Source organism: Setaria italica, chromosome IX, assembly GCF_000263155.2.
Source record: "Setaria italica strain Yugu1 chromosome IX, Setaria_italica_v2.0, whole genome shotgun sequence".
NCBI lineage: Eukaryota > Viridiplantae > Streptophyta > Magnoliopsida > Poales > Poaceae > Setaria > Setaria italica.
Window position 1 is genome coordinate 9,744,578 of NC_028458.1, and position 13,757 is coordinate 9,758,334.

General features: G+C 45.6%; 2 protein-coding genes and 1 pseudogene across 4 annotated transcripts; 2 read left to right on the forward strand and 1 right to left on the reverse strand.

Moving 5' to 3' along the window:
* The first annotated feature begins 371 nt into the window (after positions 1-371).
* On the forward strand, positions 372-2,684 carry LOC101755397. Of its 3 annotated transcripts, none has more exons than XM_022823427.1 (3): positions 372-861; positions 2,136-2,221; positions 2,405-2,684. In XM_022823427.1, the coding sequence occupies exons 1-2, from the start codon at positions 390-392 to the stop codon at positions 2,180-2,182; spliced, it is 519 nt and encodes a 172-aa protein (XP_022679162.1). In that variant the 5' UTR covers positions 372-389; the 3' UTR covers positions 2,183-2,221; positions 2,405-2,684. The 3 variants fall into 3 exon arrangements, with proteins under 3 accessions (XP_022679162.1, XP_004982251.1, XP_004982250.1); XM_004982194.4 differs by having other exon boundaries at positions 2,457-2,684; XM_004982193.3 differs by having other exon boundaries at positions 374-861; positions 2,446-2,684.
* A 24-nt stretch (positions 2,685-2,708) lies between these two features.
* LOC101756065 (ferredoxin-2) lies at positions 2,709-3,566 on the reverse strand. Its single transcript, XM_004982195.4, has one exon. It carries the CDS (start codon positions 3,508-3,510, stop codon positions 2,932-2,934), a length of 579 nt encoding a protein of 192 aa, XP_004982252.1. The 5' UTR covers positions 3,511-3,566; the 3' UTR covers positions 2,709-2,931.
* Positions 3,567-7,665: 4,099 nt separating this feature from the next.
* On the forward strand, positions 7,666-11,476 carry LOC101771229 (annotated as a pseudogene).
* The last annotated feature ends 2,281 nt before the right edge of the window (positions 11,477-13,757 follow it).

Consider the following 13,757-nt stretch of genomic DNA (forward strand, 5'->3'; position numbering starts at 1 on the left):
TTGGGTCCACTTTCACCCTTCCGTTAGCCGTTTTGTTTTTGACACTTGTATCTGGTGTGTTGAAACTCGAAAGCATTTTCTGCCCTCGCATTGTTATTCAGCAGCCTCTAGTCCTGCACTCCTCCTTGCTTTGCTGCTAGGCTCAATTTTTTGAGTCTCGCAAACAGTAAATTTGAAATCGTGTCGTTTATAAAAAAATCGTGTCTGATATATGAAAAATCTGTCGATTGTGCAATAAACAAAACTGCGATATGAATTCCAAATTCGGTTTACGCATTCCAACATATAATCAACCACAAACAAGAACCGGCCCACACGAACCTTCGCCTAGCTCCACACGTGTGCAGCGCGCTGGCCTGCCTCACCCCTTCACGGTTCCCAGTTCCCACATGAGACAATCACAACACTACTCTACTCGCCGCCCGCGCCGCTCCCCCACCCCGCACGCTTCTCTTCTCTCCCCTTCTCCCTCGCCTCCGATGGCGACGCTGCAGCTCAACCACATCGCGCGGGAGACCTCCGACGTGCCCCGCCTCGCGGCCTTCTACGAGGCCGTGCTGGGGTTCGAGCGTGTGCCTTCCCCCAACTACTCGGGCTTCCAGGTCGCCTGGCTCCGCCTCCCGAAATCGCCCGACGTCGCGCTCCACCTCATCGAGCGGGACCCCGCCGCGGCACCCGTCGCGGTGGGGCCCGGCGCCGAGGGCGCGCCGCCGTCGCAGCTGCCCCGGCGCCACCACCTGGCCTTCTCCGTCGCCGACTACGACGGGTTCGTGACCGGGCTCAAGGCGCGCGGCACCGAGCTGTTCGAGAAGACGCAGCCCGACGGGCGCACGCGCCAGGTCTTCTTCTTCGACCCCGACGGTGAGACATGCCACAGCACGTATGGTGTTTAAGCATAGTTCAGATGCAGTCCCTATTGCCTAAGGCTTGCTAGTTGCTTGGATCTAAGTCCATGAGTTGTGCTATTTGTACAACCTGTGTATTATGATCTTCTGAAAATTTGTAGAATTGTTAGGATTGTGCATGTTGTATGGCCTACTTATAGAATAAGTAATTGGTGCTAACTTGGCTTTTAAGTTATAATAATGTTCTTCACAAAAAAAAAGTTACAATAATGTTAGTTTTCCCCCTGGGATTTTGGCTAGAGCTATGCATTTTCTTGCACCATATGCATAGTAATAAGGTTGCTTTGCTGTTGACAACCAGATAATGCCCGCAACTAAGCTATGCAGTGTGTATCTGATTATGATCAAATCCATTAGGGTGTAGTAATGTAATGTTCAATTGCCCTTTCTTGTGTACTTTCTGGTCAAGGTGTTGCACTTACTTGCACATGTGCTGTTGCCAATCTTAAGCCCTAACTGACTAGGTTCTTCTAAGAGTAGTAAACGTGCTTGGAATTTGGAAACAGGGTTATGATTCCTGAAAACTGGGTACTGCTTTGTTACCTCTTACCTGGTATCTGTTTTGCACTAGTAAAAGATGTGAACTATTGACTATAGATAGCAAACATGTCAGGGTTTAGGGGTAGTTAGTGATTTGCAGACAGAGCTGAGCCAGAAAATAGATTGGTTTTTGCTTTTATCTGGTTAACCATGCTCTGTGTATGGTGAAACACTTAATTGGTTTGGAAGAATGTTGCCGTTTAAATAAAAACAGTGTAAAAGGGTGCCAGACCATCAATAACTCAGACTTAGTTCGGAGCTACTTAAAAATCATGTCCTGATTCCTGAAGAGTTTGGCAAACAGACCTGACTAAAACCATGTCCTGAATAGCTTGGCAACTGCTTCTCTTTCAGAGAAGACAACTGTTTTTTTAAAAAAATATTGTAAAACTTATTGTGAGACACGAGTGTCAATTGTGAGACCATCAATAACGCAGACTTTGCATATTAGTCAATTCGTCAATGATTTTCTTTCACTTATAACTTGGTACTGCTCTGTACAGCACTGTCACATCCTATAATGTTATTACTAGCTTGGTTCTTGCATTCGGAATTTTATTGATTGTCAAGCAGTAGTCAGTCACCTTACTAGCTTGGACTTACTAACTATGGGCCAAACTGTGAATTATGTGTATGTTTATCTTTCCCCGTTATGCGTAAACACAACTCTCTGATTTGGTTCTGCTGCAGGCAATGGCCTTGAAGTTACTAGCTCGGGTGCAGGCAGTGATAAGTAATTTGTGAGCTTGATTTGCTGGCTCCTTCTGCTTTAGCATGTAAGTACAATTTTTTTGGGCATAATTGTGTCTGATTCTCTTTGGTTTAGTGCCTGCACGTTCTCAGTTCCCCGCAGTAGTGAGAAATCTGCTGTTGCCTGTTGGAAACTGAGCAGGCAGCTACTATACCACAGTACTATCGCATTTCCTCCTACTTTCAGTTCCTTCATGGTTCCTGTACAGCTGCAGATGCATATGGGTACTACATTGATGATCTGATGCAGGTTGGTTGCAGGCAAATGTAAAATCGAAGATGTTTCCAGACCAAGCTTTGTTTCGATAAATAAATAAATCCGAAGCTTATCAAGTCTGCAAATCCACTTCCTATGTTGTAATATGATTCTGTAGTCTGTACTCGACTGGATTTTACTGTATGACAAATGAAGTTTGACTGCTTTGCTTCTCGTCAGCTTCGCATAAGTGGTTCTAGTTCCAGAAAATTAAAGCAAAGGGGATAATTCTATGTGTAACTGTGTGCCACAAAATGTTAGCGAAATTGTCGGTCTTCCCATTTCCACCAAAAAATCTGCTTCTCGCACAGAACTGACACAAGAAATTTGGCAAAGAGGCATCATCCCAATAGTCACTCTCGAAAAAAGTTTATGTCACTAGAACTAATCAAGATCAAGATAGGTGTACAAGTCTCAGGACCATTATTACACACTGCCGGAGGCCGTTGCCCGGTCGGTCCGCTCGCCGCCGGCGGGGCGTCAGTCGTCGGCGGTGGCGAGCTGGACCTGGAGCAGCTCGTCCTCGGGGATGACGCGGATGGTGCAGTCGGAGCGCGGGTAGGCGGCGCAGAGCAGCGCGTACCCCTGCGCCACCACGTCGTCGCTGAGCATGCCGTCGCTCTGGTCCACCTCGCCGGAGACCAGGCGCGCCGGGCACGTCATGCACACGCCGAGCTTGCAGTCGTGCGGCACGTCCAGGCCCTCGTCCAGCGCGCGGGACAGGATGGTCTCGTCCCCCTCCACCTCCACCACGCGGGACTCGCCGCCGTGCTCGATCGTCACCTTGTACGCCCGCGGCGGCGCCAGGCGAGACGCTACCGGCCGGGCGGTGGGGTGGCGGCGGAGGCGGAGGCTGAGGCGTAGGGAGCCAATCGGGGTGGCGAGGTGGAGCAGTGATGCTGAAGCAGCGGCCATGGTGTGCGCCGTGCGCGGGCGGTGCGCGGTACGGCGAGAGGGTGTGACTGAGAGCGAGGAGGTGGTGTGTGTGCCAGAGGATAAGGCTTCCGTTTTTCTTTCTTTTTCTTTTTGTTTATTTTTCCCTGAATAAGTTGTGTGCATGTGGCAGTTGAGCCGTACTTAACGACAGGGAATGAAAAAAGTATTTTTCCCCCAAAAAGTAGGTATTCGGCGAGTAATAATCTACTCTCTCCATCCTAAATTAATAATTTAGATCGTTTTGGTTTCTAATTCATAAACTTCGGATGTATAATAAAAATTATAAATCTAAAAATATCAAAACAATTTACAATTTGGAACAGATGGAGTACATCTTCTCTATGCGCGACTACTTCTTTCTATGATTATTAAATAACTAGTGATATATGGTACATACGGGACGCGCTACGTCTTGAGGGGATAAATCTGCCATCAAGTACCAATAAAACTAAAACTAGTAACAACAACTCCAATTTGTACCTCATTTAAGCTCTTACCTTTTCCTTTAAAATCCAAACTAAAAAAGATACCTCCAACCGGTCCTTTGTCCAAACCTCTTATCCAAACCTCTTACAATCATTTAGATCCTGTTTGGTTGGACTGTGACTTTTGAAAAAACTGCTGTGAGCTGTAGAAAAACAGCTGTGGAAAAAACATAAGGCTATTTGATTAGAGTAGCTGTGAAACTGTAGGCTGTGTAAGAAATAACTGTAGTAGCTGGAAAATGTTCTTGTGCATTTAAATTTCTGTAATTTTTAGCACCTTCTGACTATGGAAACGATGAACAGGGCAAGCATCAAACCGCAGCACTAGCACAGTATAAACCGAACATTGTGATTGACATTCTCTCTGTCTCTGTTAGCAATTACCAGCACGCCTTTAGCTTTGTGAGATACTGAACCATCACCATCTATGATCAATGCGATTGGGCTGGCCTGCAACATACTGGTGATTCCTTATTCTGCCATGTTTCTTGTCTTGAATCTGAGGTTGAGGTCTTGATCAAATACTATACTTGTGACTTGTGAGGAGTTCAGACTCGAATTTGGAGATGTCACTGTCTGCCAATTACAGAGAACTTGCCAGCATTCCAAAGTCCAAGCAGGGCCTCGGCATGAGCAGAGTGCTCAAGGTGAGGTCACGCGCTGTGCTAGACAAGGGCATGGGGCAGGCCACATTCACAGAAGGCTCGCTCGGCGTCGGCGAGGCCCCAGTGGTAACCTCAGAGGACAACAGGGCGGAGGGCCATGGTGGCACCACACGTGGACCCGGTGCGCCTCATCGCCGCCACGGTCATTTGTAGGGGTGGCAGGGTGCGGCGGGCGGCGAGCGGTGGGCCGTCACGGGCGGCGGTCGGACAGGTGCGTCTGGTGCGGGAGTCGGACGGAAATAGAACGGGGAAAACGAATCAGTATCTTCATAATCAGTGGCAGGTGGATAATTTTTTTACCCCAAGAGCAGCTAAAAGCAGGAGGAATGTGCTTTTGGTTTTGTACTAGAGCAAAAGCATCTTTTTGCCTAAAACATCTGTGACTTTTAGGTCCTTTGGTTGACTTTTGGCTTTTGCTAAAGCAAAAGCAGGTTGGAAAGCCCAACCAAAAGCACCTTTAAGCTCTCATCCACCTCCGAGACCCCCTCTCCCTCCGCCGAGTTCTCATCCAGCAGTGCCACCAACTGCTGCGACTCAAGCTCTGGCAAGGAAACATTCCCGATCAATGCCACTACCGCGCTGCCAACTGCCTCCCACAAAGCCGTGCTACGACAGTAGGAGAAATGACCCATCTTTAGCCGTGAAATTTGAGCTATACTTCTTCATATGGGGAAGCAGGGGAGGTATATTAGGAGATATGTTGGAGCACGCACATAAGTAAGGGGTTAGAATGTGGATGAAAGTTCCTCAAGTAGTAGGAACTCAAATTGATCATTCGGAGATGCTGTAAGGTGCAAGAGTGTTTTAACCGCCGATGCATTGATAGGTACCTTCTCCCTCTCTCGAGAGCTGTAAAAACATAGCTCTAGTTTCAGATGGATTCGTCACTTGCATGTTCAACCTCTGCTTTGATAGTTGCGATCGCCATCGAGCATTGCTGCCCAAGCCAACCCCAAGCTCCGCTTCCTTAACCTGAGCTCCACCACCTTAAGCATCGCCTACGCTTCCCCAACTCGAGTGCCACCTTCTTTCCACGTGCACCTCTACTCCCGGCCTCTACCTCCGACCTCTACCTTGACAATTACGGCCGTCGCGACCATCGTCACCCCAGTCCACACCTCTCTTGAGCACCACCTTCCTGAGTGTTGCCACGAGCTCTACCTCCCTAAGTGCCGGCAATGGTGGCGGGCTCCTTATCAAGCTCGCCTTCAACGGCGGCGGCACCTCCTGATGAGCTTGATTGCGGGCACGAGTGGGGAGGAAACTTGCGGGTGTCAGTGGGATGGCGGCCTAGCTAGGGTAAGTGGGAAGAAGGGAATTCAAAGCTGATTGTTATTTGGTAGAGCTCCACGTCAAATGTATACAATTTGCTCTGTGTTTATGGATTTCCTATGCGCCCATTATGGCTCTATTGCACCTGTAGCAATGCGGCCTCCATGAGCTGCTTCCTGTAACAAATTGGGGGGAGGCGAGAGCCGATGAAACGAGCGGGAAGCGGCGAAGCTGAAGCTGACCTACTGAATTCTAAAAAGGGGGTCTTATTCTAAGGTCAATTTCATTGCACAGTTACCAAAATTGGTAACTAGGTATCTGTGCTAGCTGAGTGTCATGGGGATGAAACTCCCCTCTCATCTGATGAAACTCCCCCTCTTAATTACCTTGCCCAGTCAGCAATTTTGCTAATGTGTCATTGAATTTAATGCCATGAAACTCTCATGAAACCCTCCATTGAGACTAGCCTAATTCCTCTAAGAGGACCTAAGTCTCAATGGAGGTCTCATGAACATTAACTTCTATACCACATCATCAAAATTGCTGACTTGGTAGCGTAATTATGAGGAGAGAGGAGGGGAGAGTTTCATCAGATGAGAAATTAGTTTCATCTCCTGACACCCATCAAACTCAGTTACCAAGTTTTCAATCTTAGTAACTGCGTAATAAAATTATGCACGGAGACCGAAGACTCGCCTAAAAATTACAAGAATACCGTGACGGCGTCCGCCGGCGGCCAGCACAAGAATATATGATTCCCGCACACCGAATTGATCGAGCAACACCGTCTAAAATCTTTTATTATTATTTTTGGCAAAACAACCTTTATATGAAAGATTCCTATACGTACTAGTCGCAGACAAAGAAATTAAAGGGAGACACTATTTCTCAACCACCTCAAACTTTCATTTTTGTATCAAGCTGCAATCGATGAACGATAAAGGTTCGGCTGCAATCCCATGGTTTAGAGAACCAACCTTTTCCTATATTCGTTTTTCCTCCTGCGTTTGTTTCCATCTTGCTGCGACGGCAGCATGACACGGTCCGTTACATATCATGAAATTTCACAAATTTTAGGAACGAGTTTAAGAGGTGCGAAAAATTAAAAGTTTACAGAGAGTCTCGCTTGTGGCATGTGCCAAACACACGCCCGGTAAACCGTAACACGTTTAGAGCAACTCCAAGAGGCTGCTAATCTTACCCTCAATACCTTTTTTAGGAAAAAAGAGAGAAAAAATGAACTCCAACAATCCACCTAAACCTTCCCCAATTTTTTAGCGACGCTAAAAAACAGCCTGCCACCACGTATATTTTAGCGTTGGCGTTCCTCCCCCAATCCTGATTCCCGCACACCCGCGCGTCCCTTCCAATGGGCCCAATACGATGACGTGGCCTGTGTTTGAAATATTGAGGGCTATTTATTAGCGATCTGTTGTGGACTGATATGCTTTTAGGGGAAATTTTTTTTGGAAGAACCCCCAATACATAGTTTTGGGGAAGAATTTTTTAGGATACTCTTGGAGTTGCTGTTGCGGCGTAGTAAATTTTTCTTGCACATACCAAACAGGCCTTGCTAACCGGCCGGCAATATTACTTCGTTCACAGGGCTGAATTCCTGAATCCAAGCCCCACATACAAATATTTCAACGCCTGCAGTAGTATCATACTCATCTAAGTGCATAGATGCATTGTCTGCGAAGATGTATATAAGGCTCCGTTTTGTTTAGAATTTTTGGCTTCTTCGTTCAACTAATGCTCAGCTTGTACTACTGCGCCGGCGAGCTAGAGCGCTGCTATATAAACATTCATCGTCTGCGTACATGAACATAGCAAAAAGTGAGTAAGGTTAGCTAGAAATGGCCATCGATTTCCTAGCTGCTACTGTGTTTGTGACACTGGCGCTAGCAACCTTGCTGCTCCGCTTGGTCTCCGGATGGAGGGCCGGCGGGGCGTGCGAGCCAAGGCTGCCGCCGGGATCGAGGGGCCTGCCGCTCGTCGGGGAGACGCTCGAGTTCTTCACGGCGTCCCCGATCCTCGAGCTGCTGCCCTTCTTCAAGCGACGGCTGGAGAGGTACGGGCCGATCTTCCGGACGAGCCTCGTGGGCGAGGACCTGATCGTGTCCCTGGACCCGGAGCTCAGCGCGCGCGTGCTGCAGCAGGAGGAGCGCGCCTTCCAGATCTGGTACCCGTCCTCATTCATGCGCGTCTTCGGCGCCGACAACATCATCACCGCGCTCGGCCCGCTCCACCGCCACATGAGGGCCCTCATGCTCCGCCTCTTCGGCCCCGAGAGAGCCTCCGCCTCGTCCTGCTCCGCGATGTGCAGCGGAGCTCGCGCGCCGAGCTGCGGTCGTGGCTCGGCCGACCGGACGTCGAGGTCAGGACGGCCACCTCCAGGGTACGTCGATGTCAGTGACATCCCCTCGGTCGAGTTGGTGATCTTCTGTAAACTGTACTGACAACCTTTCACGATGAAGATGATATTCGGCGTCACGGCCAAGAAGCTGATCAGCCACGACGACGCGGCGGCGCAAGGAAGCCTGTGGAAGTGCTTCGACGCGTGCACCAGGGGCCTGCTGGCGTTCCCGGCACAGCATTCTACAAGAGTGCATGCAGGCCAGTGAACTTAACCAAGCCTGCAAATTAACGTGACCATCGACAAATATATATGCATCGTCGATGATAACGATCAGTGACAATTTGGTCTGATTCTCCTCATCAGGGGAGCGAGAAGGTTATGAAGATGCTGAAGCGGCAGCTCGGTGAGCGCAGGGACGCGGCGGCAGAGCGCGGGGCAGTGGATTTCTTCGATGTCGTGATCGACGAGCTGGAGAAGCCAGGATCCGAAATGAACGAGAGCATCGCGCTGGATCTGCTCTTCTTGATGCTCTTTGCTAGCCACGACACCACGTCAATTGGGCTGACCGCGATTCTCAAGTTTCTCACGGACAACCCCGAAGCTCTGCAGGAACTAACGGTAAGTGAAATATTCAGTGGCTATTTGGTTGGCTGTTGCCACATCACAACATGCATGTCTTTTCAGGAGGAGCACGAACGTATCCAGAAAAGAAGGGCGCATCCAGATTCTGAAATCACCTGGGAGCTAGGAGTACAAATCCATGAAATTCACATCTCATGTATGGGCTATGACTGTTGGAGTGTTTCTTTTTTTTAATACTAGTTCGTCAACCGTGCTCCCGCACGGCTTAATAATTTTAAAAATTATAGTTATTTAAAAAATTAGATTTCCTAGCTAATAATTAAAATTATCTATCTTCAAATTTTGTATTTATTTAATATTTTTACAGTACTTTAGTTTTGATTGACTTTAATTGGTATTTACTCTATACACTTTTTCATCCAGGTCCAAATATACTGTTTTCACCTAGCTCCATACATTACGTTTAACATTGAAAATTAGTATTTTTCATCGATACCTCTCATACATGTATAAATGGTCTACACGACGACACACATCATACATATATACCTTAACTTAGTGTTTCTATATTAGCAATGACAGAAATTGATAATTTAGAATCATATATTTATTTACTTTTGGATAATTCTGTACAATGAACATGTAGATAATTACATTAAAACTTAGATGCTTACTTTAGGTTATTTTAATAATGACATACGTGGGTAATTTAGATACAAATTTAGAAAGGAATTTTAAGTTATTTTTATAACCACATGTATGGATAATTTAGATGAAGATTATGGGTTACTATAAATTATTTTTTGTAATGCAGAGGTAGGTAATTTAGCTTTTGATTTAGGATTTACTATATTTTCTAAAAAAATTACCCGCCTATGCTATTCTGAAAACTATCCACCTATGCCATTAGAATATTGTCACAATGATAGTGGTGGTAATTTTTTTAGAAAAATATGATAGACCAATGGCTGTGATTATTAGAGTCTACAAGACTGATGTCTAGATATTTTTGAATTTTTTGAGAATTTCCAAGCGCGTCTTGTGAAAATTAATCCGTGGTCTCTAATTTTTAAAAATAAGGGCACATAGCTTACTATCAAAATTGTTACATTGAGCTCTCTCGCATTTGTTAAATATACTAACACAATACTTATATAGATATATAATTTTTATCTTCGATCAATTGTGATAGACTTTGTTAAATATACTAACACAATTACTCTACAACGTCTTGATCCACATTTAGAATCTTTCTTTTTTTTCCCTTGCATCGCACATATACGCTTGAATTTGTTTAATGGACTCTAAGTTTCAGCTATATTAATTTTAACATGAAAATCTATATTCTTATCACTTTCTCTATTGATGTACCACTGGGTATACGTGATTTGGATTCAAATTTTTAATAATAGCATATGTGGGTGATTTAGATGCAATTATTTTTTGCAATGTTAGTGGTGGGCAATTTAGATGCAAATTTAAGGGGTTATTCAAAATTATTTTTGATAATGGCATAGGTGGGTAAATTAGGTGAAGATTAGGGGTTACTTTAATTTATTTTATATAATGGCAGAGGTGGGTAATTTAGATATAGATTTAGAGGGTTACTTTAGACTATTTTCATAATGGCATAGGTGGGCAATTGTCTAGAAAATATAGTAAATCCCTCCAATGACTATGATGATTGAGCCTACCGAATTGATGGCCAAATGTTTTGCTTTTTTGAGAGAATTTTTAGGATTTCTCGTGTCCACCTAGGAATACTATGTGGCTTCATGTAGAGACTTTAAAAGGAGCCAATAGTAATAGTAAGATAGAACAGTCAAAATTGAACTAGTCCTTAGTTATAGGTGTTAGAGTATATATCAAGGATCTGGAAGGATCTTGATCATTACACCATGAGGTTTGAACTTCCATGGGATTCATCTGCTTTCTGAATCACGTATGTAGGTTATACATGAAGCTCTTAGGCTGGCAAAGATCGCTCCGGTAGTGTTTCGAGAAGCAAAACAGATGTACAAATAAAAGGGTATGCATCTTTTTCCCACCATGTTCAGCCACAAACTGACAAACATACAGCTACATTTTCTACATGTTACATTATTCATTCAGGAGAATGGTCAATGATCTAACCTATCCATGGATATGTTGTGCTTACTTTAAACTTACACGTGCAGGTTACACTATACCACAAGGATCAAAGATCATGATCTGTCCATCTGCAGTTCACTTGAATCCGTAGGTTTACGAGGACCCATCAGTATTCAATCCGTGGAGATGGAAGGTACGCGGAACTCGCGTCAACACCAAGATTTTTGACCTAAAGAATTTGAAAGGGAAACATATCATGTTGTAGTAAACAGTAAGCTCAATGCAGTATCTTTTGTTGATCATCATCAGTGTCACATGTATGTCTGTAGGATACTCCTGAGCCGGTTGGATGCTCCAAGGATTTCATGGCCTTTGGAGGCGGTGCGCGGCTATGTGTGGGTGCTGACTTTGCCAAGCTGCAAATGTCCATCTTCCTTCACTGCTTACTCACCGAGTACAGGTACTGCATTTAAAAGCACACGTAATGTAATATTGTGGAAATTTCGAGCCGTATGGAAAGTTAATGATAAGTTGCCATGAGCAGATGGAAAGCCATCGGTGGAAGTACCATGGTGTTCTATCCAGGACTGCGATTTCCAGACGGCTTCCACATCCATCTTCTTCCAAAAGATTGATGTGCTTTTATTTTTTTCAAAAGATTGAAATGGCTATTGACAGTTTCAAGCATGGGTATGCTTTTGTGTTTCAAAATGTTGTTGAATTGTGTGTGTGATCCCATCGATCCTGAACCGTCCGATGCCAGTTCCCTGAACCGTCATCGCCGTGTGCATGAGCGGATGCAGCGGTTGCCGCTCATGTCCACCTGTAGCAACTCCCTCCACGACTTCATATATGTACTAGTCGTCGTCATTACAGTAACAGTGTCAAGTAGCAGTAGCAGGAGTTGGTGGCCATTTACCCTAAACCCTAATCAATAAAGAAGAATCATTCCCCATTCATTGTCTCTCACGCAATTTTCAATAATTTGCTAGCCAGTTGGTGGCCATTATCAAATTATGTTTGTTCAGTAACAAATGCCCCATTCTTTTCTTTTGTTAAATTAAAAAAAAGGTCCCCACGCGTTGCGAGATTTAACCTTTATACAGATTTTGCCAGCAATTAGGCTAAATGTTTTTAAGTACAAGATACAAATTTTATACCAATGGACTCTACATAAGGTCACTTTTGTTTTCTCACTATCACTGACTGTAGCATAAAAGAACAAAATAATGACCAAAGTATGGCCTCGGAATACCTTTTGAAAAAGAGCTAGCACAGATAATCTAAATCACTAAATTGCTGTTGACCAATAGCATTTTGCAAATGATTTCTTTATTTTTAATCCTACATATAAAATTAACATTCTAAAATCATACTTATTCAAAACCTAAGCACACTATTTTTACTTAGACAAAATCTAGCTTTTGTCTTCTGAATTGTGGAGATGGAGCAAAACCTGGAAAGCCTACTAGCTGGCGGGCTACACAGCTACCAAGACGCCGTGCAGCTGCCGCTAACCCGCATAACCGCCGCACAACATAAACGTGTCGAAACTGAAGTCCGATCCGGAGAAATTGCCCCGGATCGAGAAACAACGAATTGCAGCCTCGGCTCATGTCGGCAAGCACTACTGCGACAGGAGTAGCGGACAGCATCAACACAGAGGAGACCCGGAAGCTGATTGGCTGCTCCGGCGTTGGGAACCCAGCGACGTTCCTGTCCCGTTTTTGCCGAGAGTACCTGGTAGAAAAGTACAGAAAGACCAGCATTCCACCAGCAGCACGGTGGAGACGACGATGAAAAATTCCATGGCACACAATCTTGTCGCTAGCTCCTGCAGCAGCAGGAGTCGCACGCAGCAACGCAGAAGCAGCTCGCTCGCCCGGTCCGTTCGATCGGGGCCGGCCGGCACGTCCACGGCGGGCGACGACGACTAGCTACTACTGCCGGGTCCGGGTGCCTGGGAGGCTTGGAGAGAGGCGAAAGCTACGTGTTCACAGAGGCAGACATAGTCGTCTGAGGCCTGACGGTGATCGTGCTGATGCCGTCAATTTACTCGCTTTCTCGAGTCATTTTTCCTTGCTGGATCGATCAGGAAGGATTCAGGCTACTATTCTCCAGGCGAGCAGAGCAAGCAGCCGAGGGCCGGGCGAGTCAGCGGAGCGGACGACACGTGCTACTATTCTCAACAAGTCTGAACGTTTGGCGGTTGCTAGCACAGCTGCTGCCGTTTTTCTTCAGATTATGTTTTTGACGCGCTGTCACAGAATCGAAGAGAAGAAGACGCGTCGCCGACTTGGCGATGGCATAGCATAGGGCAGTACGTCCTTCTATGGCACTAGTTTTGCAGAGGGGAAAGGTAAAACTGCACGTGGATCATATCGATCACGAGGAGTTTGGATTGGCACCGGGTGTGTAGGCGTGTTGAATTGTGCACCACTTCTCCCCTGTCACGAATCATGTCTACGTATCTCGGGCGGCTGATGATCTTCCCATGCATGCATCTCCTCCCTCCCAAGTTAACGCCGACCGGGCCACCAATGGCATCGCGGTATAAAAAAAAAAATATAGCGACGCGCATCGGTCAATGACAGCAGTATATTGTTTTGTCTTGCACAGTCAAAAGGAGTTCGTTTTTGTTTGGTAAAAAAAATATCAGCACGGCTAGCGTCCGGACGTCCGATGTAAATTTTTCCTCCGTTGCAACATCAAAATAAAACATCTGCTACATCGAAAATCTATAGCTGTAACATTGAAAAATATGTGAAAAAATAACTACATCATTCGATTCCGGGATAGAAAATTCCAGCCGCAACATGAACACTAAGTTTCATGCAACATTCACTATGAAACATACGGCAATAATAGTTGCAATGTCGATATTTAACTATTGGAACATACGTTGAGGCGTCCGAT

What these genes read in the sequence shown, in the direction of transcription:
- LOC101756065 (XM_004982195.4), bottom strand. Translation starts at nt 3,510, where the DNA reads ATGCACACAACTTATTCAGGGAAAAATAAACAAAAAGAAAAAGAAAGA.
- LOC101755397 (XM_022823427.1), top strand. Translation starts at nt 390, where the DNA reads ATGAGACAATCACAACACTACTCTACTCGCCGCCCGCGCCGCTCCCCC. An exon ending in CTTCTTCTTCGACCCCGACG is followed by an intron (nt 862 to 2,135) that starts GTGAGACATGCC and finishes GTTCTGCTGCAG; the next exon opens with GCAATGGCCTTGAAGTTACT.